General features: G+C 41.0%; 1 protein-coding gene across 3 annotated transcripts; it reads left to right on the top strand.

Annotated features, from left to right (window-relative positions):
- The first annotated feature begins 1,043 nt into the window (after positions 1-1,043).
- On the top strand, positions 1,044-26,736 carry ero1b (endoplasmic reticulum oxidoreductase 1 beta). Of its 3 annotated transcripts, none has more exons than XM_069180011.1 (17): positions 1,044-1,557; positions 5,801-5,920; positions 9,596-9,679; positions 10,212-10,253; positions 11,670-11,708; positions 14,323-14,405; positions 15,349-15,422; positions 15,887-16,007; positions 16,099-16,145; positions 16,407-16,418; positions 17,518-17,544; positions 18,312-18,404; positions 18,507-18,753; positions 19,021-19,090; positions 20,037-20,123; positions 20,563-20,696; positions 22,386-26,736. In XM_069180011.1, exons 1-17 carry the CDS (start codon positions 1,402-1,404, stop codon positions 22,444-22,446), a joined length of 1,497 nt encoding a protein of 498 aa, XP_069036112.1. In that variant the 5' UTR covers positions 1,044-1,401; the 3' UTR covers positions 22,447-26,736. The 3 variants fall into 3 exon arrangements, with proteins under 3 accessions (XP_069036112.1, XP_069036113.1, XP_069036114.1); XM_069180013.1 differs by lacking the exon at positions 1,044-1,557 and adding an exon at positions 3,788-4,073; XM_069180012.1 differs by lacking the exon at positions 11,670-11,708.
- Positions 26,737-27,362: the final 626 nt, after the last annotated feature.

Genomic DNA, 27,362 nt, shown 5'->3' with positions numbered 1-27,362 from the left:
TTGTATCTTGTTTTAGTTAATTCACAGAGTTATCACATAGAAACACAGCCAGACCCCCACCTGCATCAATGGCTTTCAAGCCATGAGAAGGCCGATATGATGTGGAAAGTGGCCGCTAATATCACAGGGAATGTCGGATATGCACTCAGAATATAACTCATTCTATATGTCTTGGGTCTCTGACAGGAAAGGGTTAATGGATATGGTCGTTGTTTTAAAATTCCTATACAGAGGTAAGTCCATTGCAATGAATTCCAGTTTAATTCTTGGACAAAGTCAGGACTCTGGTGGCGAATTGAATATTTCTGACACTCTTGTTGGTCACTATATATTTTTGGAATTATGTCTCCTTGCCTTTTGAATTCCACAATTTATATGATTGGCCTGATCTTCAAGCCAGGGAATAGTTTCAACTGTTAGGTGCTGCTGTATGTCCTTGTCTGGAAAGTATTTCGGAAAAACAAAACAAATCAGCGGTCGTCAGTCTTTAAAGTGTTCAGTTCTCATTGTTAAGATCATGAATTAGGGCAGTTCATTGCATTTGCATCCTTGAGGACAAGGCTGTGAGATAATAGCAACCTTCTTAAGACAGAATTAGCAACATTTTAAAGGGTTACAACAGGAGGACTCCACCTCCACCTTTTTGTTCAATGTCTGGTAGTTTATTGATCAATCTACTGATCTCAACCATCTGTTTCCTTAATTATTGAGCTACAAATAAGTCTAACAATGCTTTCATGTTTTTGGAAAGCTTAATGGGACACTACAGGTTTGCAAACAGCAGGGTAGTTCTGAAGCTGAATAACTTATTCAACGTTTTCAAGAGGGGAGAGTTGGAGAGGAAGTGAATGACGCCTGTACAAATACACCTGTGAATAGTTTATGGAGACATTTTTGCTCCTTCGTTCCAGAAGCCGGCGGAGCCAGGAGAGGCTGCCAGACCTGAGATCTCAGGTACGATGCTGAGTCTGTTGACTCTTCCACTCGCCTGTAGGGGGCACTAGTACCCTTGGACTCCACACGCGTAACACTCCGGCCCGTCTCTCATTACTTCCCGCTGGCTCAGGAGATCAGTCCGCATCTATCTCGAAACCAAAATATAAACACGGTTGCGCTGGACAATAGACGATGTGTGTGGTGCACCCGTATTGCCTATGTTAGCTTTATTTTATAGGCGTTCGCCAATTTCGATTCAAAGGTATCTTTACTGATGATATTGGGCAATAAAAGACTAGTTTTTGCGCGAAATTTCTAGTTTTATATCGCTTCCTTTGCGACAGTGCTGTGTTACACGATGCCCACCTTCTTCTGGAGTGTTTGTTAAGGTGGAACTGAGATACTTTTGTTCTTGTTATTGGAAAGCTTTCTGTCGTGCTTTTTAATTATTCTTTTGGATCCGTGATGCTAAAAATCACGACCCAGATCGGAGGGATATCTTTTTTCCTGTGGTTGCTCGTTGGGGACTTGGTTTTGGGCTGGTTGAACGAGAGGCAACGAAGCGAATCTGCTGGCAGGGTTTCACCTTTCGATAACCTAGACCAAAGCTGTTTTTGTCATGTAAGTATAAATGGGGGTTAATATCTTTGAGGATGTTACCAGACTTTCAAAACTGTCCTTTAAGCCTGGCCGTTTAAACTTCTGGCATTTTCCACTGTCTCCTTAATGTGACGTCATATAAATGCACCAAAAAATGTTGTGCTGGCATGTTATAAAATTGTATTCCGTTTTCTCGATTCCAGTCGGGTTTCTTTATCATCATCATTAAGTTTCCTTCGTTCTAAGGAAGCTTGTCTTTTTGGTTTAGACGTCAGGCAATTTACTGTAGTTCTCTTAGTATTTTCCCGCATCCCTTCGCCTCTTGCGAACCTAGTGATACGCATTGAATAAAAGTCAAGTTAGATACCTATTATAATTAAGATATATATATATATGTTATTTTTGGAAGCCACTGTTGAAGACGGCAAATGAAAAAACACAATTTGAGTCCTCTCTGCTGTTTACAGTCGATTTGCAATTGTAGACTCTGTCTTTTATATGCCATGTATTGATTTGAACACAGCAACTGCTGACTAGGCAGATTTGACATGAGCTCTTATTATTCTGGTTCCACAGGTGTTATAAGGCCTCCTTGCTAACTGATCAGCTAATTGTCTCACATTAATGCGTCTCGTATATCAGCGGTTCTAATACAGTTTTTAGTTGCGGGTGACATTAGAGACAGGGTACCTCTTATAACCTTTCTGCAAGACAAAAATCAATTTTTAAATCTTTTTTTTTATAACTTGCATGTGATAAATAGTTTTTAATTCGGTTCCTAAGGGGTGTCTGCGTTTTTGCAATGATATGCCCTTTCTGTTTCGGGAGTTGTCAAACTGGAAAACAAATAACGCTACTTGGGCTGTTTACTAGCTGTGATTTAAGAGATAAGATCACTTTATTAGCCATATACAATTTCTTGCATTAGGATCCTTAGCCACAGTGCCACCGCTCCGTCTGTTTTAGGAAACAGATCAGCGTGTCTTTCAACAGCTGACACTTCTAAAACCTAAATTGCTGTGGTTTTGCAAATCGGATGTTTTTGTCTTGGTTTAAATATATTGTCTTGGTTTGCACTATGCACGTTGCACTTTACCCTGTCAATGTCTTGTCTATTCGCGCCGTAGACCTGTAGAGCGATATCTCGCTCCCCTGTAGACTTGTATATGGCTGGACTGACAAATAGACTTGAACTTGAACTATAGTGGCTGTAATGATCAGCTGTATTTTCAAACGCACAGACAGGAAGGGCACGTGTCCATCACGGCGGTAAATTAATATAAGACGACGTTCCCTTTGCTGGTCACTGAAAATCAAGGTTTTTCAGTACGTGGAGGTCCCAGAGTCTGCCGGGTTTATTTAGAAGCCGGAATGTTCAATTAAAATAACTAAATGATTATACATGTATTGAATGTTTCCTGAAATCATTTATAGTTGATTACTCAAAATATCCACATACTTAAAGGCACATTTATTTGTAAAAACTGGTTACAAATATTACAGTTATGCAATAGAATAATCAGACCACCTATGTAACTGAGATTTTGACATCGTGTCTCTTTGCTCTGATCTCTCTCTCTCTCACTCCCTCTCTCTCCTCTGTACTATTCCTTGTCTGATCACCTCATGTGCATCTTTTTAGAGCACGTCCTTGATCGACTGCAGGCACTGGCTAGGGACATATTTAAACTGGACTCCAAAAGGTTCAACCAAGTAATTTGCCTCCGTAAGGTTACATTAACAATCAGAAAAATGTATATATGTAATGCATAACTTCTTCATTTCGATGGGTAGCCTACACTGCAGCACGTTATAATGAAAGGAAAAAAGGTCCCTTTTAATTTCACTTTATCGCCACGCCTTTATTGTTTATTATACGAGGAAGAAGTATGCTATTAACATTCGGCGAAATTTTAAAGGTCGTTAACTTTTTTTTTGAAAACAGGAAACATTAACCTCAGTCGGGTTTTTGAAAGTAGGAGCATGTTCCCCGCCCCCTCACGTGATACAGAACGGCGTGGCCTATCCGGATTGGGTCACTATAACGACGCTCACTAGGGCTGCGCGGGACTTGTAGTCCGTTTCTCCAAGAGATGCCGTTGGTGGAACGGGTTGTAAACGCAGACCGGACTACAAGACGCAGAATGCATTTTTGGTGTGCCGCTCGTTTCCACGTGCTGCGAGCCCTCCTTTGTTTGGAGGCGGGGTTTGGTTATCAACTAAGGGGGCAGGGAGTGAGTTCCGACCTGCCCTGGGCTGTAGCTGTAGCACTTAATAGACAGGCACCGCACAACCCTGCCAGGACGGACCAGAGTAGCGTCTGGAATATTTGCATGGATGCATAAGGAAAAGTGGCTTGCTCGCAGTGAAAGCTGCTCAATGCAAGATCACCCTAAACTTTTGAACGCTTGACAACGCGTTTGCCGAAGAAAGAAAGGGGTACCTTCTCACTCAGCTACGTAATGAGCGGAGCGCTTTCCCTGTCGGGTGTGGGGTCGCTGTTTTTAATGGTCTGTTTCGGGCAGTGCAAGTCAGAGGTTAGTCAGAGACCTTTGCTACGGTGTCTTTTGCTGAAACATTCTGCTTCTAAAGTGGTAACAATGAACTTCTGAAAAGCACGCTTAAAAGTATGCTTGCTTTCTAAATATAACCCGTTCTTCCTCTCTCAGCCTGTCATTGACTGCGGTTTAAATGATATCAGCTATATTAAGTTTTCAAATTGCGCCTGCTAATGAGACACTTCGGAATTTTTTACGTGAACATAGTAGAGCAATAAGTGTTTTTTTTCTATGTAATGCTATGCTGTGTATTTTCTGTATTTTTTTGCTGCGCCCCAAAGCTCAGGAATTCTATCCTTAAGGATATCAGAGAGTCTCTTTCCCTAAACACTTTCATATCTAAACTCAGAACCTTCTTTAGACGGGCTTTTATTTAACTGTTTCTGTCCCTTTGCTTTCTTACTGTATTGCAAACTCTTATTGTAATTGTGTCAGTTTGCTGTCTCCTCTCGTTGTGTGCTTTTTTCCCTTACTGTTAAAGTGCTCTCAGAAGTTTTTTAGAAATCATATAAAATGGCTTACATCATATTAAAATGTTTTTATAAAACGGGGAAAACCTATTGCTCTAACCCGCAGTCACTTCGCTGCTACAATGCTATCCTTTATCCATTGTCATTGTGTAAAATACATAATAGTGTTTGCAAATACTAAGAGGTGGCAGGTATAGGACAGAAAGGTTATTGTGGATAACCTATGGAGACATCAGGAGCTTATTTCATTCATATAATGAATAATTTGAAAGTATTACTCGCTTGCACTTAAATATTACATTTCAACAGGTCTCTCTGTGTACCCACAGTATATTAAATATTCTGCTGTTATACGGTTTTCAACTGATTTAGACAAGGTGTGTATAGGGTGTTTTATCATCAGTTTATCAGTCTGATTTTTTTTAAGGATAATACCTGAGATCCATTTACATAATAATGATTCAGCTACAACTTACAAAAACTGTTTTGAGCTTTTTTTTAAAAAAACAACAACATTTAATTCATGTGTTGGGAAGCCCCATTTTTTTGTCTCGTTCCCGCAAAGGAACGCTTTCCTGAGAGAGTGCGCACCTCGAATATGGCCGAGGCACACAGTTCACATCTGGCCCTTTAAGAGCTGAGGTCCGGCCCGTGTCCGCCCCAGTTCTGCAGTCTGCCGATGTCTTTGGACTTGGCTTTGCAGTCCTGTCAGGCCACAGGCCCCGATTCCGAGTTCATAGACCTGTTCTACTGGCGGTCAAGTCTCGAGAGACCGTGGCGGGTGATGAATGCTGACGAATTAAAGTTAGCAGCACCAATTTTACCCCCAAACATGTCGGCCCTGATCTTTCTTGACAGCACGAAACCAGTTACCAGAGAGTGAATTAAACAAGCTTAAGGAAGCAGTGCAATACTTGGTGGTTTGTGAAACGTATGTGAGGACAGGAAGTCTAGTATCAGCGCTGTTTTTCACATCAGCCACGATGCAGCCTTATCTTATCCTTGATTGCGATCGTCAGACCTTAATGTTGGTTTCACAACAGGTTTTTATGCTTAGACTGTAAATCTGGGGAATAGTTGGTAGAGGGAAGTTTAATAATTCTGTGTTTAGTGCCAGGTCTACGGACAGTAGAGATGGGTTTTTAAATTTGTTCTGTTTTTTGAGAGACATTTTGTCCTTTTTGTTTTGATGCTGTGTGGTGAGTCTTGCTGTGAGCCCTGTCTGGTGTTTTCTAGCTGACAGGTGTCTTGGATGACTGCTTCTGTGACATAGAGAGCATTGACGTCTTCAACAACTTCAAGATTTACCCAAGGATTCAAAAACTGACGGAGAGAGACTACTTCAGATACTACAGAGTAAGTCTGCCTGTCAGGTACATGTTTGGTATAATGTGCTTCTGCGAGGGAAAAAAACAAACCCACAACAGCATACTGTAGCTTTAAATTTCACGTGCAGTGTTTTCCAAGGCTTTTGATGAAATCGGATTTCATGGAGTTTGAAATAAAATGAGTTCAAATGGGTCAAATTTACTATACACACGGCTTTAGTTTGGGTTCCTGTCACCCACCCCCCAGTCTAAATCTCTGGCAAAGCCACTAAGTGCTCTTTACACTTCCATGGTGGGGAGATAAATAGGTTCTGTTGTGTTTCTTTTCAAAGATCTGTCCTAACCCAATTAAAAAAAACAAAGCAAAATGGGCTTATTCATTTTTTGTGTTTGTTGTTGTGGATGAGGTTCTCGCAACTAGTTCTCTAGTAACTAGTTACCCTTTTATGGGCTAAAACACATTTTTTGTCCCTGGGATCCTTGCCCTTTTGTAACTCGTTTAGATTTAATTATTGTAGACCATGACATGAAGAAGTCACTGGTGCTGCAGCTGTATCGTCCTCCCCTCACTCTGGACAGACATGGACTCCCCCGCGATCTTGTTACACAACCGGTTATTGCTTAGATACTCATGCTGGACAGATGCATGGATGTAACTGTAGCTGCAGCCTTTTGTTTGCTCAAAATCGCATAAGCCCATGTTCTCCTTTTTGCTTAGTTTACATTACTTTTTTTTTTAATTGGTAGGGCTAGTCTCTATAACAGGTGTCCCCAGTCCAGCTCCTCTAGGTCCAGTATCTGTGCACCAGTCTATTTAAAGTCTGTTTAAAGCACCAGCACCTGAAGAGCAGGGAGCAGCTTATAAACTGGATCGATTAAATCAATAACGAGCTGATTCAGGATGTTACAAGCACAGCTGGACTGGAACCCATATAAACACAAGCACTCCTATACCAGAATTGGGGATCCCTGCATTACACAGAGCAAAATGTCCTGTCTATATGAATAAACATGCAGGATATTGTTAGCAGTTTTGTAGTAGCTTCACCATGTTTGTCATATATTTTCTGTGGTTTCTCAGTCTGTCTCATGCCTCATCCCATACTTTTCTGTGTTTTACTCCACATGGCTGTGTCCTTGCCATGGTATTCCACAGTAAATTGTAATAGAAATTCTCCACAGAGACCCAAAATTAGCATCCTGAAAGATTTCAGGGTGCTGTGGAAGCAGGCTTCTAAAAGTCATGGTGTCAGAAAAAAACTGGTATAGACTTGAGTGTGGTAGACGTCATAACAAGCATAGTCAAGGGTTTTGTAGTGCTAAGACTGCTGTATTTTTTGCACTTTTCTCATTTTATCTCTTTTTGTGGGCTGAATTGTGCTAGTCTTTAAAATTGTTCATAAAATACCAAAATAAGTAATTTTTCACCCGTTATGCAATATCTTTATAGGTTTTCAAACCCTAAACAAATCTATTTTATATATAAATATTATATAATAATAAAATATATAATATCATATTTAAGTTTCTGGTAAGTATAATATTCAGAAAAAAAATCTTAAAAACGTACAGATAAGAGATTGACTTTCTTACACAAAATCCGCCTAACCATACCTCATCGCAGGTTTATAAAAAAGTCAAGTCTATACTAGAAAGCTGAAGAGAGGGTTAGGCCATTTCTGCACCTTTGAAAATGATGGCAAAATCGAACCAGGCTGCAAACAAGGAGTTAGACATGATAAGCTGCGTTATGGATTAACTTCTGAGGAGACAATGTGAGGTTTTAAAAGGCTGAGTAAATAGGAGGGTATTGGCAGTTTTAGTGCGCTGCTCATTCAATCGCACAGGGAGACCTCTTGGAGCACAATAGTGGAAGCTGCAGTGCTTCTCTAGCAGTAGGTAAGAATCGCAATGAAAGGTGCTGCTTTATTGAAAGATCCTGGGGTGTCTTCAGATTGCAGGAGTTGTGTAAAGCTCTTGAACACACTGTCCCCCAGAACATTACACTCAATAGTCTTTAAGACCAGGTAGGTCATATTTCTGCACGACAGGGGTATTGGTCTCATTATAGCTGCATTATGCACAGTAGGAGAGGGCTGCTGTGAGCGTCCTCCTTTTGCAGTCTTTTGATGTGTGTCTAAGGCTTAGTGGTGGAGGGGCCTAATACAGCCACGTCAACAATATACTTGATACAACTTTACGCGTGCCCGAATGAGCACATTTGGATCCTACTCGACAGTGTTCTCTGTGTTTCTGGAAATTCACACTGAGACATTCACAACACGTTGTTCTTTGTTTACTGACGAGGCAGGAGGGGTTCACCTGCACCATTAATTTCCCTTGCTTCCCAGCTGTCTGTGCTGCGGTGTTGACTTTGTTTGACCCCTTATGCAGGCAGAGAGGTCCTGGTGCACAGATTCGGCTCAGCTACAGCAAGCTCGCACAGTGCTCTAGATGTGTTTGTGTGGGCTTAGTTCAGGGGTAGTGTTGCGGTCGGGCTGCTTATTTCATTTACATATTGACTGCATGGGTCCTTTCCATAATAATTCATACAGGCAGAAAGATGGAGCCATTCAACTTCACAGCCTTTTTATGCCAGAAAGATTTGGGAGATAGTGGAGGGGTGGATAACAAAAGGCATGTTCTTCCTAAACTATATTACCCAGAGCCCCAGCACTGCGAGGCAGCCATGGTACCCACCATATCGCCCAGCTACACAGTTACGAAAAAGAAAAAAAATCTTAGGCTTTGGTCATTATAACACTTTATCATTTAAACTGCATATCACAAAAAGTGTCCGCATCCCATAGAGAGTTTCGCACTGAAAATTAAGATTATCCATTTTTGATGTCAAAATAATTAATATATAAGGGAGTTGGGCTCTACAGCTCCTCCGCAGGGTGTGGAAGTGAAAAAGGAAGTCTGACACACTTCCGTTGCTACCGGCTGTGAAGCAGGGCCTCTGTGCACAGCCCAGCCTTTTGATGTGCTGTACAGTTTTAATTGGCAGCTCGCAGTCAGCCACTTTCACAGCTCTCTGTGTAAAAGACAGCTGACCCGCTGTTCAAGGACTCCAGGTGGTTCAGGAGATTAGGAGCCTGAATTCAGCTCGGAAAAGAAAGAGATAACCGCTGGAATCAGGTGAAAACTCCCTTGCTCTATTACATGGTCATTCTCTGATTAAACATGAAAATGTTAGTTTAAAGTATTAACCTTAAAGTGCATTGCCCACTTCTTTTAAATGTCCACATTTTTATTAAGCCAAATTACTTACTGCATGTCTCTTCAGTATATGCACAGTAGGTTTTAGCCCTGTGGTCTCCCAGTTCCCCTGTCCCCGATTTACTTTTCATCTTCCTAACTGGACCATAGTCCAGGGCAGTGGGGCAGCTCAGCCACATTTGCTGCACGTGGCATTTAATCAGATTTTTAACAGCGTGGAGCCCAAACACAGGGTGGCAGGGAGAACACGAGCTGACCCCAGACTCCATCCACCCATTTTCTCACCACTCCTTCCAGTTCAGGGTTGCGGGGAGCTGGAGCCCAACCCTGGCAGGATACACCCTGGATGGGACACCAGTCCGTCACAGTGTAACCGTGTCTCTCTTGTCTCAGTGGCTCTCCGTGTCTCGGTGTACCGATTTGGTGGGGGGTGAGTGTAGCCAGTAACGATGCCCCCTGTCCTCCTCCTCCTCTCCTGCAGGTGAATCTGAAGCGCCCATGCCCCTTCTGGCCGGACGACAGTCACTGTGCCATCAAGGACTGCCAAGTCGAGCCTTGTCCCGAGGTTCGCCTCCTCCTTTTATTTGCATGTGCTCCAATTTCTCAGGGTTTTGGTTGTGGTGGCCATTTGATTAACAAATAGCGGACTTGGACGGTTGTCTCCTCGCTAGTGAAAAAACTCAGGCTTGCTCTGGGTGAGAGAGACGGTGCTGCTGGAATACATAGACAGATGTGCCAAGATAGACAGATATATTAAACAAGATAGTGAGCACTGGCTCATTAAGCCTACAGCACATAAGAACAAAAATGCATTTGATTAAAAGTTCCCCAGAACCATTATTTTTTTAAAAAGGTTTCATTTTTGATAGTTCCTTTGATACTGTTGAACAGAGTTGTTGAAATTTACAGCCTGGTGTCATGAAATATTCTCAGTAGCATGCACAGACATTACTGCAGTATGAAAAGATGATGCATTATTAATATTTTCATTATTACTTTGTCCAGTGTTTGCACGCAAAGGTAGTTTCAGTTCTATGTAGCTAGTGTCTGACATTAATATTTCCCTTCTCTAATCTGCTGTATATTTCTGTTGACAGAGTAAAGTGCCAGTTGGGATTAAAGCTGGAAACTACAACAAAGTAAGTTCTCTTCACTGCATACTGCAAAGTGAGGGCACAGGGCAGTAATCTATGCAGATTTTATTAGAATTTATATGCAAAGGCAACTGGTTTTTGATACTTGTTTTTTATTACTATTTTAAATATTTTAATTTAGCAAATTATGCTGTTATGTAGTAGTATTATTCAGTCATTGTATATTACATGGATATGCATTTAATTTAGGGTCGGGAAAAGCAATTTTGCGGGGTGTTCCTGAACTTGTGTATTTAGAGCCCTTTGGAGGGATCTTGGGTATGCAGAATTTGATGACTGTTAAATCTTGTCCAATACTGGACATTAAACAGTCTCTGTGCTCATCTATAACATATATGTGCTCATATATAACATATATGACTTGGTTTTGGGCTCATTGTATTCACAATGAATGCAGAAAGACATGGCTGTGGCAGATAATTAACTAACAAGCAAGTCTTTTTGTGGAGTTTAACCATAAACACCTCTAATGATATTAATAAAGTACAGCAAACACCAGTTGGCTTTGAAAAGAAAAAAAAATATTTTAAGCCTATGGAAAACAGAGAAAAGGTATAATAATGAAACTGGCTATTTTTAGTGTTTGAGCCAGGTGTTGGTGAACTGTTCTTTCTCAGCTGGTTTTGTGCTTCTCACTCTTTGTCTGGGGTTGCTGTCAGCATTGCCTGTGTGTTGAAGCTGACTGAGTGAATGACAGCAGCTCAAGCTCAGTGTGGTCTTGGAGAGCAGTGCTGTATTACACTGTGTCAGGTAGCAGGAAATGTGGGAAAGCAAACTCGCTGCTAACTGTAGAAACAATGAACAGTGTGAACATAATCACTCCTTGTATTTAGACCCGTGCCTTTCACCCACAGGTGCTTTAATCTTAATGTTTAATCTTAAAGCTTTGCATATACTGTAGGTAGGAAACCATTTTATTTGGCACTGAAAAAGATTGCTTAACCTGGGTAACGTGTGGAAGCCATTATGCACCAGCAGCCCTACGACACAGCACATTAGGTGGAGGAGTGAGAAATTGTCTCACCAGCTAAATTAAAAGGAACGTATGGGGAGGCCAGACTATACAAGACCAGAGTTAGCTGGGACACTGGTGTTAATACCCCTGTTCTTGAGAACAGAATCTTAGTAGGTCCTGGGATCTTAGTAGTTTGGTTCTTGGTTTAAGGAGCCTACCAATGAATGGCATGTTGTGCAGCACAATATTACCTGTCGTGGTACTTGGGTACTATTTTGGGAATTCTGATTATATCTACATTTAAATAAGCTTGAAGGTCTGGCATTTCCTATTAACTGAATATACTGAAAGTGGCCTTTCTTAAAAGTGCATGCGAGTGTCCATTTCCCCGAACAGGTTTGTTTGTCTATTGCCTGTAATGTGCTGGTTTGTTTGTCCTGTGCTAGGGCCAAAGAACGGGGACATCTGGCCAGCTTAGACTCAAGGTCAGTTGCTGCACACTTTTAGAGTAACAGCTTTTTGTCCTTCCCGATGAGTCTGAGCTCTGCATGTTCTGAAAACAGATGTTCCCCCTTTACTGGTGAATCATATCACAGGGTGGAAGCCCTGCACTTAAGTTTGGTAAAAAAAAAAGTGTGAAAGTTGGTTCAGTTTCTTGGAATACATATCAGAAGTTTAGACAGCTCCCGAGTTCCCAAAACCCTGCTGTTCAGCCTGTATCGGTAAGCCTGCTTGCTATATTGGACAGAATCAAGTCCTGCATATGTATGTAAATCTGTAATACGCAGCAGGTGGAGTTGACATTGTCACGGCTCACTAATCTTACTGATGAAAAGCTCACAGGGACCAGCTTGGGCTGGTTTCTCTTTCAGATGTTTCCTGGTCCAGTGATGAAAAATGAAGAGTTTTGAGATGTTCATATACATGGTGCCTGGGCAGCCCTACACTTTAAAAGCCCCATGGTTATATGCAGGGCTAGAACAAGCCCTCAGCTCATCAGAACTTTAATCTTGAAAGCACAGCTTCATGTATCTTGTCAGTACTGTTCAACGCTAATGTAGCTCATGAAGACTTTGCCTGTGGCAGGAGTTGTATTGCACTGTTTTTAGTGGCCAGTTTGTGGAGTCCTTTCACACAACTGGATCACATTCGAACATTTTACTTCTACTTTACCCTACTGTCTGAGTATCAGTTAATAAAACGTCGTAAAACTAAAGTTCAGTGTTTATCTGTGAGAATCTGCCACATTACCGAAATGTCTGCCTCTGAATTATTGGAAAGTGGATGGACATTAAATTATGATTGCACTCCTCGTATTGATTTCTTTCGATTCATGATTTTTTTTCCTAGTCATGTTGCTAAGGGTATTAAAAATCAGCTGTTCTGATGATCATTTTCCTTGAATGGACAAACAGGTATTAAAAACATAAGTTTGTGAAACATAAGTATTTCAGCACAAAAATTAAAATTTTCTCACACTTTCACTGAACTTTATAGAACCGTTTTATTAGCGTAGCATTATTTCAGAACCCCAGGTTGTTCTTTTGCTCTTTAAGAAGTTATTATGCCCCCATTGTAAAGTGCCCTGGATGACAAAAGTAATTTCTGTGAAGGGTACTTACTCAGGTGAGGAGCACACAATTTGCTGGGAATTTCTCTGTGTAGGCTTAACCTTTTAGTACTTCTATGTGTCACAGGCCTCCAGAGGCAATTTTCATCTGTCATGATATCCCCTTAAAAATGTCTTTATAACTTTATAAGTATAGTCAGTAGAGGCCTGGTTCAAGGCTTAACATGAGGGTTAGTAGTGTAAAATAGCACCTTCTCTGGTTGCTCCTTTAGTTCCAGTTCTCGGTGGTGACACACAGCACTAAGCAAGGAAGCTCAATATTTGACTTTGTTCTCTACATAGGCTGCTATAGAGCAGTGGTTCTCAATCTTGGTGTGCGTCGCTAGGACCAGACTTGTGAAGCACTGCTATAGAGGAACCTGTGCTGCCTTCCTCAGGTCTCAGGTGGCCTGGAAAAATGCCCGTGGAGCCCAGCAATGTCCTTACAGCCAGTTTGTGGAGTCCTTTCACACCCTCGGATCACATTCGAACATTTGAATGAAAAATTGCCAGCCGGAGCTAGTCTGGCCAGGCTCTGTGATCTAGGAGGCAGTCTCCAAGGGCTGTGGGAGGTGAGGCCTGCTGGAAGCTTGTGTTGTGATCGCCTGTCTTCTGGGTGCCAACCTGTCCTCTGAGAATCTGGTTCATGACAGGAGTGCAGGAAGATGTTCTCCACCTGTCAAAACAAGATCTGCTAGCCAAAACATTCTAAATCGGCCTTCTCTCCAGCTGTCAGTCCAGACTATAGTTGGAGTCTGTGCCGTTCTTCAGATATCCCGTAATGCAGAATGGTGTGGTTACTTTGCAGAGCTGGCCAGTTTTTGTGTTCACCATCAGTAGATTATGCTGTGCTGTAGTATATGAGCGTGTTGTTTTGAGCAAGTTCAATTCACCACCTAATGAAGTTTGACTTGGTCCTTATATGATAGTTCTACAAAATAGTCTTCAAAATATAGGAATACCAGTTAGTTTTTCACTATAAACCCAACAACCAGCAGGGAGGCTGTGCCCACACCTGAAGGGCAAACCTCCTGCACACTCACCTAGTGAACTGTTCATCTTTGTACTCCTGAGGCACAGGAGGCTCAGAGCTGACGTCACTGTGAGAGTGGAGGAGCCTGGGAAGGGGTCACTCCTTCGCTGGGAGCCCCACCCTAGCCCTGGCAGTGCGCTGCCTGTTCGGGTCTTCGTCGGCTTGCGGCTTGTCCCAAGCTCGGATCCAGGCCACGCGAATCTACCTGCCCTCAAAGCAAGTTCCTTTGCCAGTCAGGCCAAGCGGGAGCAGGCCCGTGTGTTACCTAATGATTATGCTAAACCTGTAAGGTCATAATTAGGAACATCTGCTCTTCCATTTGAAAGGACATGGATGGAATTATCTTCTGACATCTTCCTTTCAGTTTGCTGCGATTCCCCCCCAGCTGTCGATGGGTTAACAAACCAGCTCTTTGTGGGATAACGCTCTCAATTTGCTTTGGTTTGTTTTGATGTAGTATTCCCAGGCGGCGAATGCAATTAAGGAAATAGAAGACTGTGAACAGGCACATGAACTTGGAGCAATAAATAGCACACTGAGGTAAGAGAACGCTGTAGTGGTACAGCACTTGTTAACAAGTCCCAATCGTTTTGTCCATGTGGAATAAACTGAGTAACTACAGTAAATATTTTCGGTGAAAATCTTAAGTTTACCTTGTTGAATTAGAATATTTAATGTTGATTGGAGCATTGAGCTCAAAACAGAACAGCAGTGGACAGTGTTCTTTATTTTAAAAAAAAGCAGTTTTAAAATGTTCTGTGAACATTAAAAAGTCTTTTGGTGTAGACTTCAGTCATGCTGTTTCTCTGCTGCTGCCGAGCATATATAAATATTTAAAGTGGTTTGATAAATAAATACATCAGAGGCATTGCAGGAAATCAATTCATCTTTCACATGATGAGAAATGTACATCTTTTTGGAATTCTTCCATCTTTCAAAGCTGAAGGAAGTAAATGTACATTAGCTAAAATATTTAAAATCTCATTCACAGACATTAATTGGCTTGGCAGTGTTTTTCTCAGAATGGTGTGCTGCTACCGTTCTCGTACTGAGGAGTGGTAGCACTGGACTGTTGCAGGTCTTCAGATGCATTCATGCACTTATTCCTGCACTTGAGTTGCATTTTGCTGCCATTTCATCCTTGAGATGATTGCTGATGTGGCAACAGCAATTTTTCTCTCCATTTACCAGAGAAGTGCTTTGATTTGCAGCAGGGACATTATTCCATTCTGCCTTTTGGTGAAGCTGCTGTGTTTTGTGGTTTTGCCATACCCTGTTGCACACGTTAACACTAGAACAGCAAAATAAGAGGAGAAACGTATAGTTTTGTGGACTCTGACATGTTAGAATCTGTGGTTGCTGATGCTAAAATTAAATATGGGGAGCCCTGAGATCAGTGCTACTCCTAAGAACACAAACCTGAGATTCTCATGCAGTGTATCATTCTACTAAATTGTTTATTTGTAAAACTTATTTTCTTCAGCAACCAGAGTAAAGAAGCCTTCGCAGATTGGGCTAGGCATGATGATGCACAGGACCATTTCTGTGAACTCGATGGTAATGTCCGCCTCTTGATCGATTACGAAGAAAAAGATAGAAACTTTTTTTTTTAAATGGCAACAACAACTCTCGTAAAAGCTTAAGGAAGACAATTAACATTCGAAAGCTGTACCTTAGTGCCTCTAAAACATCTTGCTAGTCTTCCCAGGAGTTTTGATTTTGAAGCAGTGCCCCTGACATGAATTGTCTTGCTGGATAACTTTTTATGGTAGAATTTTTTTTTTTACATCACACTGCTTAAATTAAAATTTTAACATTGCGCAAATGTGGAGCTGTAGTTGTAATTAGTGGGTTACTGTTGTAGTGAAGAAAGGAGACTTTTTGGACAAGCAAAAAAGTTGCCATAGGTTGGCTGCAGCTTAATTTTCCGACTGTCAAAGTTTTTATTCCGTGCCTCTCAGCTGTTTCTCTTGACTGACCAGGGACAGTCAAGACAGGGGCTGACCGTTCTTGTTCTTCAGATGAGACCTCGCCTGATGCAGAATACGTCGACCTACGTCTGAACCCTGAGCGTTACACTGGGTACAAGGGCCCGTCCGCATGGCGGGTGTGGAACAGCATCTACGAGGAAAACTGCTTCAAGTGAGGAAACAAATTCACTTTATTTCTTAGGCTTTCCACCTAGTTACTGGAAAGCATGCGCTGGATTGAATGGCTGTCTCTCTCTCTCCAGGCCTCGATCCGTGTATCGTCCCCTTAATCCACTGGCTCCAAGCAAAGGTAAGAGAGGGATGAGTGAGATTGTGAGTGTGCTCTTCTCTGTGCTCCTCTGGCTGAAATGTCAGGAGTTGGCCACACAGCAGAATTAAAACAGACGCCACTCGCCCTGGTCTTGTCAGGAATTAAGTGTCACTTAAGCATAAGAAAAGTGAGTGCAAACCTCTTACGCAGTTACACTTGCGCAGTACTTGTGTGAATGTGGACTTTTTGTCATTCTTGTGCTGGAGATGTGTTTGTAAGATTCTTTTTTTTTTCTTTTAGGCGATGATGACGGTAAGAATATTTATTTTCTTTAATGCCAACACACAGCTATACAGTCTATCATATTATAATAGTTTCCATGTTTTTGCTACCTCTATGATTACACAGTGGCTCCACATGCCCTTTATATAATGTAACTGCTGGTAATGTAAAGCCGGTCTTAGCAAGAACAAAATGCAAGTGTCCATTCACAGTTTGTTACAGAAATGAAAACTGAAAATATATTAGAATATTAGTATTGGAAAACCCAAAACAATGTCATATTTTCTAGTTATATATGAAAAATATTCATACTCCAGTGTTTACTATTTCAGTAGTTACCCATAGGCATATAGAAAAAATAAAAAGAACTTTGTTGCTGATCTGAAATTTGCTGTAGCACCTGGCTGATAGCACAGATGAGTTATCTTCCTCTTTGATTAAGACTCAGGAAAATCTAATTAGGCTTTAGGTCTAAAATAGGAAAATATTGACTAGTCATAGGGATTATTTAATCCTGATGATTTGAGAAGGCCGTTTTTACCCTTGCGTGCGAGTTAACCTCCCAGACAACTTCTCTAGCCGCAGATTTAGATAAAGTGCACTTTCATCCTCTTCCTGGTGGGGTAGCAACTATCCCATTATCCTTGAACAACTGGATATCGGACGCCACAATCAAAACTGGGATTTCTTCATTTTTCCATTGCTGACTATAAAGTCGGTGATCACTATTAACCTGTAGCTAAGAACTTCAGACAGTTGTACGACATTAAATATACATGTATTTATATCTAGATTGAGTGGATTTGCAGGGTGTGAATAAATTTAAGTAGTCGATTTGGAAAATGTGCAGTTATCTTGGATACATTTGGTTTTGCAATATCCAATACCTGTAGTCTAAGCATCAGTGAAAGTATGAAATACTGAATGAACACTTGCAGTTTTCATGTTGTATCAAGATTATGAATAGATTTTAAATCAAATGTAGAAAATGTATTTTCACTTTAATTCAAAATAATTTATTCAGGGGCAATTTAAGTGGCAGATGCCCTCTGAATTCTCAAATCTTTATCCTTCTCTGGGTTACATGATTTAATAAATAAAGCATAACATAAATATTTTCTTTACACAGGTGAAGGATTTTACAACTGGCTAGAAGGTAATTTCTGCTCTTATACAGTACATTACCAAACTAACAGTAATATGATACATTTATATGTGAAAATGCTATTTTATTTCTTGTGTCCTTAGTACTACTAATCCTTAGTAGTGCATATGGTTACTAAATTAATTATTTTATTTTAAGCCAAGGGAGAACATCAGTTACCTGTGCACAGGTGATGTCACCAGCCTTGAGCTAGGATTACCTGAACCAGACGATTCCTTCATTCTGTCCCATTCAGCTGAAACTAAGGAGATGAGACAGAGGCTGTCTTCACCTCATTATGTGTAGAAGCATGGCCTCACTGACCCATTGTACTCAGACAACCATAGAACCTCAAACACACACCAACGCCTTGTATTCTGGTCAAACTAGGAAACATCACATCTATGTTTTATGCAAGATCTTTTATCCTCTCTTGATTCAAATTTGGATTCTACAAGGTTTCTTTTTCCAAAGTTATTTTGTCATTCCTTTTGTGTAAAGCAAGATGTGTTTTTGAAGCTGCAGATTGTTTAGGTGTTTAAAAGTTCTGGAACTTGGCTGGGTATGTTATGCTTCAGTTAGTAAATCAGTAAAAGTCTTAAAACTAATTTTATGACACGAAAAGAGGTAGCCTTTTTGTCTGCTAGTGTTAACTATTAGTTGATGTGAAATTCATAGAGTGATTTACATCTTTTTGAGCAGGTGAAACCTATTGAGAGATGTTGATGCATTTTGCATGTAACTTCGTTTCTTTGCAAACTTGTTCTCTTCTCATACAGGACTGTGTCTCGAGAAGAGGGTTTTCTACAGATTGATCTCAGGACTCCACAGCAGCATCAACATTCACCTCTGTGCAAAACACCTTCTAGATGGTAAGTGGACGGCAAAAACATTTTCTTTTTTGTTCGGATGAATTGCATCAGCACATGGAAGAGCTTTTTTTGTACTTTACTCTGCTGTTTTGTGTGTTGCAGAGGGCTGGGGTAAGACTGTCTGGGGACCAAATGTGAAGGAGTTCCACCACCGGTTCGATCCTGCCGAAACCAAGGGAGAGGGTCCGAGGAGGCTGAAAAACTTGTACTTCCTGTATTTAATCGAGCTGCGGGCGCTGTCCAAAGTTGCACCATACTTTGAGCGTTCGATTGTCAACCTGTACACAGGAAACGCCCAGGAAGACACTGAGACAAAGGACCTGTTGTTGCAGATCCTCAATGAAACGAAGTAAGGAACGAGCTTATCACTTGTCGTCATCACAATACACACTCCATGTACAGCTGTAATTAAGGGGAAACTAGTTTAAGCCATTGATAGTCTATTGTGATGTTTCTTTACTTTTCAGTTCTCTTATTTTAAGTCTCACATGTTGCACCACAGAGTAGTGCCAGTGTGCCCTTCTTGTTTAAGAATACGGAAGTGCATTGAATGTTGTTACACTATGCTAGATTCTGGAGGGATGACTGGCCACTGTTACTAATTATCTTTCAACAGAGCTTTCCCCATGCACTTTGATGAGAAGTCCATGTTTGCAGGAGACAAAATGGAAGCAAAGACGCTCAAGGTAAGTTTATTCAATCCTCGGCATCGAGAAATGAAGTCTAGTCACGGAGCAGTCAGAAAGGGCTGTCAGGTGCCAGGCAGCAGTGAGGTTGAGTCGGAGCATTGATGGTGTGTTTGCATCACTCACCTGTTTAAACCCTCTGAACATTCCCTCCTAATGCAGCACAAGCAGAGTATTCATGTTCATCAGAAACCTCTGTTGCTGACGGAGTTTAGACGAAAATAAAAACCAAGAAGGGCACAGAAATGGTTTTAATTAATCTCCCTGCTGTTTCTCTGTTCTCTGACCCCAGGACAGACACGACTCCGGTATTGCTCAAACTGAGTAATTATGTATGGCACTGAAGATAATTAATAAAGGGTTCTGTAAATGACTAGTCTCTGTTTCTGTTGCTTCAATGTGTACTGCAGTCATTCAGGCAGAGATGCATTTCCTGTTTTTCACTACACAGAGTGGTACTGGCAGCTTTTCTTTTTCTCTGTAACCTTCATTAGACAAATTAAATAAATGCCTGCTTAGACTCGGACAGCATTAGTGTATCCTCATCTGTTCCCCACTTTAAGACAACAAGCGACAAATTATTTTGAAAACCACAGCTCTTTATGCAAACCAGAGTGTAGGGATTTGCATTGCTTGTAAAAATAACTATAACAAATGCATTTTGGTTTCTGTATCTACATCCGTAGCTATGTTCTTACTGTCTGAATAATTGCCTAGCATCTGGTGTTAAATATTTGTGCTCGTAAGAAATACTTCCAGTACATAACTTCATCAAAACATAAATGTGGAACTCCCTGAACAGATTCTATACCCTTATCTAGTGTTAGTGTGCCTTTTAATATGAATTCATCTGTCCTTCTCTCCCTCTCAACTGGAGTTCTCCTAAACTGTTTGTTTCCATAAGAGAAGTAAATCTAAAACCCAGAATCAATTTCTGTTTTCCTAGGAGGAGTTCAGGCTCCATTTCAAGAATATCTCCCGTATAATGGACTGTGTCGGCTGCAGCAAGTGCCGCTTGTGGGGCAAGCTCCAGGTATGATCATCTCTTTCTCGTGCAGGGTGACCTCTGCCAATTCATCTTTGTTCCTCCCGGTCATGCATGGCATGCGATTGGCTAATGCAGCAGCATGCTTTGTTTCTGTCTCTTACCACATAAATGTATCTACCTTTTGGCAGTTCAGCAGAATATTCACATTAAGACTTGTTCAAGAACTCTCATTTACTTTTTGCACATCTCTCCTCAAACCCAAGCCTGGATCGTGCAGCAAAGCAATACTGTTTTCCAGTGGCATGGATCAGCTCTTACATCTAGTGTTGGGTAACAGTTTAGTTCTGCTTGTGAAAACTAATTTCTTGTCTGTGCTGATCCACTGTTCCGAGGCATCCTCTCTTTCTCAGAGGCTGGAAAACGAGTCAAGCTAGCAGGATCTTTGTGTGTTTTCTCAAATAATGTTGGGTTTCTCTCTGTGCAGACCCAGGGATTGGGCGCTGCGCTGAAGATTTTATTTTCAGAAAAAGAAATTAAAAACCTTCCGGAGAACAGCCCATCCAAAGGCTTTCAACTCACACGTCAGGAGGTAGTTGCTCTTCTGAATGCTTTTGGGAGGTAAGATCTGTAACACTTGGCTACCCTTTAAGGGGAATTTCAAAGCTGTTTTTATTTTTTAGGATGAGAAACTCATTAATGAGTGCATTTCTAACTACAGTGAAAGTGAAATGTACACAGTGCTAGACCGTTCTTAGAAAACCACACGACTCTTGTAAAGCAAGATGGAAATTTCTGTATTGTGATAAAAAAGGAGAACAGATGCAGCCAGTAACTTTCCTCTCACCTATTTTCTCAAGGACACCAACAGGCTTTCATTTTTGGAGATGAGCAAAATTTCCATACAAAAGCATACATTTTTAGGATTGGTTGTTAACAGTTTGTTGCCAGAATCAGCCAGTTAAGACAGTTTAATTGTGGTCAACGCTGGCAGTCAGCCAAAGTCCCTGTTTCCGATTTATGTAGCTAAATCTGACACAAGATGCAAAACCATACCACCGTTCATGAGACCCTGACTTCCTGGAGCACAGAAACAAATCTAGCAGAATTTGCTCATTTAATTTTGTAACATAACATCATAACAAGCATGAGTTCTGAATGCCTTCAACAGTAAAGTGTAAAATTTACAACACTACATTTCCAGGCATGCCCAGCGCCATACTGCCATCATTGTCTGGGATTCTGAACAAGGCGGCGAGGTGAAGCAGCCTTATTACATCGTACAAGCAGGCTTCTGAATCTCTTTTAATCCAATCAAATTATTGCTCTCAACTTCGAGACGGTTCTGCCGACAAATACCACTTACTTGTTAACTCCACGTGCAGATCACGTTGGAACATTTCTGCGGTGAAGTGTCTGCTGCACAGGCTGCACTTATTCACTTGTGCAGTGCATCACAGTACATTAGTCATTTCAGTGACTAGTGAGCAGGAAGGGCCGCTTCACGTCAAAATTTCCGTGAGCTCTTGCTCTTGCCCATGGCAAGACCAGCAGTTGGCGACAACATGGCAATTTACAGTATTTTCACAAAGTTCACGATTTTTGTGCTTAATTCGAAATTTGTAAAATTGTCAGATACCGTCAATTAATTTATGTTGTTACAGAGATTAAATAACCAGTCTGAGAAATGGAGACTGCAAGCTTCCCTTTAAATGATCCTGCCTTAGGTTTCACAGCGGTCCTGTATAACTCCTTTGTTCTCCTTTTTCTCCTGTATTTTGTCTGCTCTCTGTAAATGCAGGAAGCCAGTGAGCTACAGCAAGCACAGTTTTTTCTTACTGTATGTTTCAGCTGTTACTTAGCAGGGTGAAAATGTACTCTCTTGTTAATTGTATGCTACATTAGCAGTGCCTTTATTCTGAGGTGAAAAAAGCTCCCTCTTGGTCACAAGAGGGAGCTGTTAACTTCCACAGTAATGAGTGTTGACAGTACAAGAGCAGCTATTTGTCCAAAAGCTAATTTCTTCCTAGTAAACACTTAGGTTAATGTGGACCTGAAAATGACACCTTTACTATGCTAATTATTATTATTATTATTATTATTATTATTATTATTAATGAAAACCTGAAAAACCGAATGAAAGAAAATGTTAAAGATACGTCATCGTGAGCCAAATAAAACAAGCAAATTATAATCCAGTGGTTGATTTTTTTTAATTTAAAAAAAAAATTTTAACGCCATGTCTTCATTACCTTGACTTTTCCTTTTGCCATCTGTTTTTGGGATTTTCTTTCTCTGTTCTCTTTCCAGGCTCTCCACCAGCATAAAAGAACTTCATAACTTCAGAATGCTTCTGAAGGACCAGAGGTAACGAATATCTCCTGCCACAGCGTGGCTCCCTCCAGTGGACACTGCAATAGTCTTAATACTTCTGGCCTTCTCCGGAATGACTGATACTTCAGGGACTGTACAGTCGAGACCTGGATATTCACAACTTGATATTGAAACTTCAGGAAGCAGAAGCAAATACAAATATTAAGCTTTGACATTTAGGTTTCTTTTGCCCGCACCAGTGACCCAGCTTGTACTCCACACTGACACTCTGTCCCTGTTCATCCCTTTTTCATTCCCCTTTCTTTACGAGGGATGTCGGTAAAGAAGTATACCGTACAGTCAGATAGTGCTGTAGTCAAACATGTCCTTCATGTGGCTTGTCAGATGAGGTTGCAAAGTGTGATTTGCGAGGTGTGACATTGTAAAAGGATTAAAGATTGTCCAAATTGTTAAAGAAGAAGGGAAGCACTTTGCACTTAGCTGATAATGGTATGCTATGAAGTGCATTACAATAGTGTAGTAAAACTTAAAAAGTACGCTTGTCTCAGTTTTCCAGGGATAAAAGATTAATGTGGTTTATATAGCTGAGTTTGCTCTGTTAAAGTAGGTTATCTATTCCACTGGTTGTCAAAACAAATATTACTGCTAAGGGTTGCAGCAGCGTAGAGTCCTACTGCATCCTGGATAAAACTCCTAACCTAACCGACATGTTACTGGGAAGTGAGAGGAAACCAGGACATTTGGAGAAATCCCGCACAGGGAGAGCATGCAAACTCAAGGCTCAAACGACAAGGCTTCACATGCCAGAACTGAACCAGAGACCTGAGGCAGGTAAACCACCTTGCCATTCTAAAAACACGTCATTTCATTTTATAATAACGGGGCTTAGTTACATTGAAGACTTATACGTGGTTGTACTGCGTTTCATAGCACCTTTTTATCAGCATCAAGCAGATAGACGAGCTGGGTCATTGGTAACACGTCTCGCCCTTTTGATTAGATAGGTGCACAGTGCACACCGAGAGGCGCGCAGCCAAACGGCAGGGTGCGAGGCCTGCTGCAGACATGCAGCCAATTTCAACACCGGAACACAGGCTTGCACTTTTTTTCCTTGTTCCCCTCCTTTCAGAGTGCTTCCCATCCTCTGGACGGAGTAAAACCAGTGATACGCTGGTGTGGGAACAGGGGATGAAACCATTTCTTTTTGTTCCAATCTGGTGAGAGTTTTGTTTTGTTTACTTTTGTTGGTTGAAAATTGTTACAGAAATCGCGCCGAATTGCAATTCCATATCAAGAGGGAGGCAACTGCTGTGCTGAACTCTTGTTCTCGTGTCCTGTATTAACAGCTGACACGATGACCTCATGCAACTGACACAAGCATGGCAATACCTTGTTTAGGTAGGGTCAGCGTTCGTAAATGTAAAGCTTTTTTAATTGTTAAAGGAATGGGCTCTTTTGACATCAACCATCTCCTCCAGCAGGCCTTTTTTCTGTGCATAAGGGAAGTTATGATCCTGTCATGTAGTGGTATCGTGGGATCAGGCATGTGCGATGATAAAGAGGGTATTAAAGTTGGGTCTTGCCATGACTTTTGAGCCAACCATATTGATGCATGCCTCCTTTATTGATATATGTGTGATTTGTTGAAAAATCAAACCTTTCACAACCTTTAAGTTTAAAGTGCTGGTGTGTGAAGTTTAGCCTTCATTACTACATATTCTTTGCTGATGGGGTTACAGTAAAATATATGGAAAGCACTTTATTTTATGAGAGTGGTGATTCTAATATGATAATAGAGGCCCAAGTTATGAATTCTCTTCGCAATGAACAGATAACATGCAATAGAATTTAATCTTCGTGAATAGTGTAAGTAATTGCTAAAACAATTACTGAATAGCAAATTGCTTTTCCCCACCTCTTGATAGCCTCTGAAAGCTATAGGTCAGAACAAGATTCATTTTATTTCCACTTGCCAGACTTTACAAATGCATTAAAGTAATTCTTGGCACTTTAAAATACAGCTCTTGGTACAGAGGTCTAAAAGTAACCAATAGTAGCTTTTCTAAATAGTAGTATTTTCTTTTATTGCAAACCTGTTAATAGAGGAAGAAGGCCCAGTATAGACCTCTCCCAGAGGGCTGTTGATTTCCCTTACTTGAAATAAAATTGCAAACCTGTTTGAGTATGTAGCATACTCATTGTATATGGGTAATTTACTAACATGTTTGAGTTACATTATTTAATTCCTTAAAAGAGACTCCCATGTATCTTCTTAGCAGCCTTTTTTTTTAAAAAAAGGCCATGAAGAAAGACTCTTACAAAGCAATTTGGTTTTAACAATCTTCTTACTGTGAAGAGAGTTTGAATTCACTGTGTACAGTTGACCGTGTTGGAAGTTGTCACAGTTATATTATGGTTTCAGGGAGCTAGAACTCATGCCCTGTCATCTTCAGTTCTGTTATTTGATAAATTCTTCCATTTACTCAGTGCTGCAGGCATGTTGAATGACCAGTATTTCAGTCCCTGCCCAGTGAAAGCAGACTGACAACTCAAAAGAGTTGAGGAAGACTCAAGTGGTTGGGGCCACAAAGATTCATATTTCTCCCTCCTGTCCAATTAAGAAATCCGGGGAACCTTTTAACTTATTTTTGATGCTTTTACCCCATAATTTACTTGCTGTACTCATACAGACGAGAGATGATTTTTGCTCATATAATTAGGAGAAACCATCAATTAGAATAATGTGCTTTTTATTTGGTCAGATTTTTACAGAAAACTTTTAAAAAAATGCAAGTCTGTGGCCAAGTCATAGAGCTCTTATGGCATCTTCTTCTAAATGTTTATGCCCATAAAATGTAAAAAACATTTCTTCAAGTGTTGTGCTTTTGAATGCTAATGATGAGCTTGTTAAGAGCCTGCAGATACCCAGGCCCTCTAGGACCAGTATTGGACACTTCTGTGCACTTAACAGCTTTCTGTCTGTAGCACTGTGCAATTCATGGCACCCGGCACAACCCGAACTGACCGCAAGGAAGAATTCCACAACTCTAAGGTGGTCTATTCCATTGTAAAGATTATGACATTGAAACGGGAAAGGAGACAGAATATGCTGCTTCCCTGAATTCGCCGTGACCTTTTCAGCGACGTGTGTGCTGTTCATCTGACAAACACGTAGTGCACAGCCATGCTTCTAGAGCGCCCCTTTCCAGCAGCTTTCATAAGACGCTACGTCACTTATCTTGGAAGAGCTGGGACAATACCTGTGATCAATTAAGTTTAAAAAAAAAAAACGGAGTAATTTAGGGATCATTTGAGACCAAATTCTGAAGTTCATTCAGCCCTCAAGGACCTGACTTCTCATGATTATACAAATTGCTTAATTGATCTTTAAGTTATGAGGAACTAATTGTTCCTTATCTAAAGAAATAGATTTTCAGGTAACTTATAAAAAAGACTGACCTGGAGCTCTACAGGACTGGAACCCCCTGCTGAGTAGAGCAGTGCCCTTCCTTTCTTGAACTGTTGAGCAGTAAATGCATATGGTGACTGGTTTTGTTGTATCTTTTTAGGGGACATGATTTTGATTTACATTCCTTTTTTCCTTAAAATTAAATGTCTGGCCTAATCGTTACCAATTTTAAAAAGGTGCATTTGTAAGGATAAGAGTTCTGGGTGACCCGTTTGTGAATGTTTCATTGCTGCCTCCTCTTTAGTGTTCATGGTTCAGTCTTGTAACAGACAGCACTGTGTGTGCAGATGGTTAAGCCCATTAATAACTCCCTCCTCCGCTGTGATCCAACAGCCATGCTGCACTAAATGTGATCAAAAGAGCCCTTCCTATGTGTGTGTTTTACATTCCATATGAGAAATGTGCTGCCTAAGGTTTAGTGCTGTGTTACTCCACTAACCTCCATCTGCTTCTTCTAGACTCTTTCAGACTTTCACTTTTCTGAGCCAGAAATGAAGGAACTTGTGGGATGTGAAATAAAACCAACTGTAGTACTCCGTTCTGTTTTTCATGTTGGAAATGCATGACTCTTACTAGCACGAGAGCTTTCTGTGCAAGCCACTGTCTGCCTTAAACTTAAAGTTGAAGCTTTCTCACATGGACAAAATCGATTGTAAAGTTCCGTCTGCCGCTCTTTGCTTTACAATGTTCCCTTTACCTTGCCTTTTTACTCTAATATGTAACTCTTAGCATTTGTAAAGAAGAAATGGATCTTTTTTTTTTCAGGAACTCAAAATCATTGCACCTGTATTGATCTCTGTACTTATCAAGTATATTTATTTGAAGAGAAGAATAAATATTTGTGGTTGTCAAGCATAACATTGTGTTTGTGTTTTCTGAGACAAATTTTAGATTCACCAAAATGTAAAGGAACTCTGAATGATGTGTTGGCCTCAGAGACCACAGGGGCCACATAGCTCCTTTGATCACCGATTCATTTGAGGATTTTTTGTTGGCTGTGGGTTGTTGGTATAGTTGGTTCCGTGTTCTGTTGGACTTTGAACTTATATGAAAGGGTTTCACAGCTGCATGCCACGGTGGCACAGTGATTAGAATTGCTGGGCCCTGGGTTCTGTTCGAGCCTGAAGCTCTGTCTTTGTGGACTTTGTATGTTCTCCTCATGTTTGCGTGGGTTTCCTCCCACAGTCCAAGAAAACATTAGCTTCTGGGGAAACTGGCCCTGGTGTGAGTGTGCATGCTTGTCTCTGTCTGTCCTGTGATGGCCTGGTGTCTGGTCCAGGGTGTATCCTGCCTTGCGCCTGTTTCCTGCCAGGAGATCCACGACTCTGAATTGGAAGAAGTGGTGAGAAAAATGGATGGAGGGTTTTTAAAGTATCGCATCCCTTCCTTCTAGCACGGGGGTGGACAGTCCAGGTCCTGGAGGGCAGCTCTCCCTGCTGGTTTTCTAGATCGCTTCAAAGCGCCAGTGTGAAGAGCTAGGAGAA

Source organism: Lepisosteus oculatus, chromosome 17 (genome assembly GCF_040954835.1).
Source record: "Lepisosteus oculatus isolate fLepOcu1 chromosome 17, fLepOcu1.hap2, whole genome shotgun sequence".
NCBI lineage: Eukaryota > Metazoa > Chordata > Actinopteri > Semionotiformes > Lepisosteidae > Lepisosteus > Lepisosteus oculatus.
This window is presented reverse-complemented; position numbering and strand designations above follow the sequence as displayed.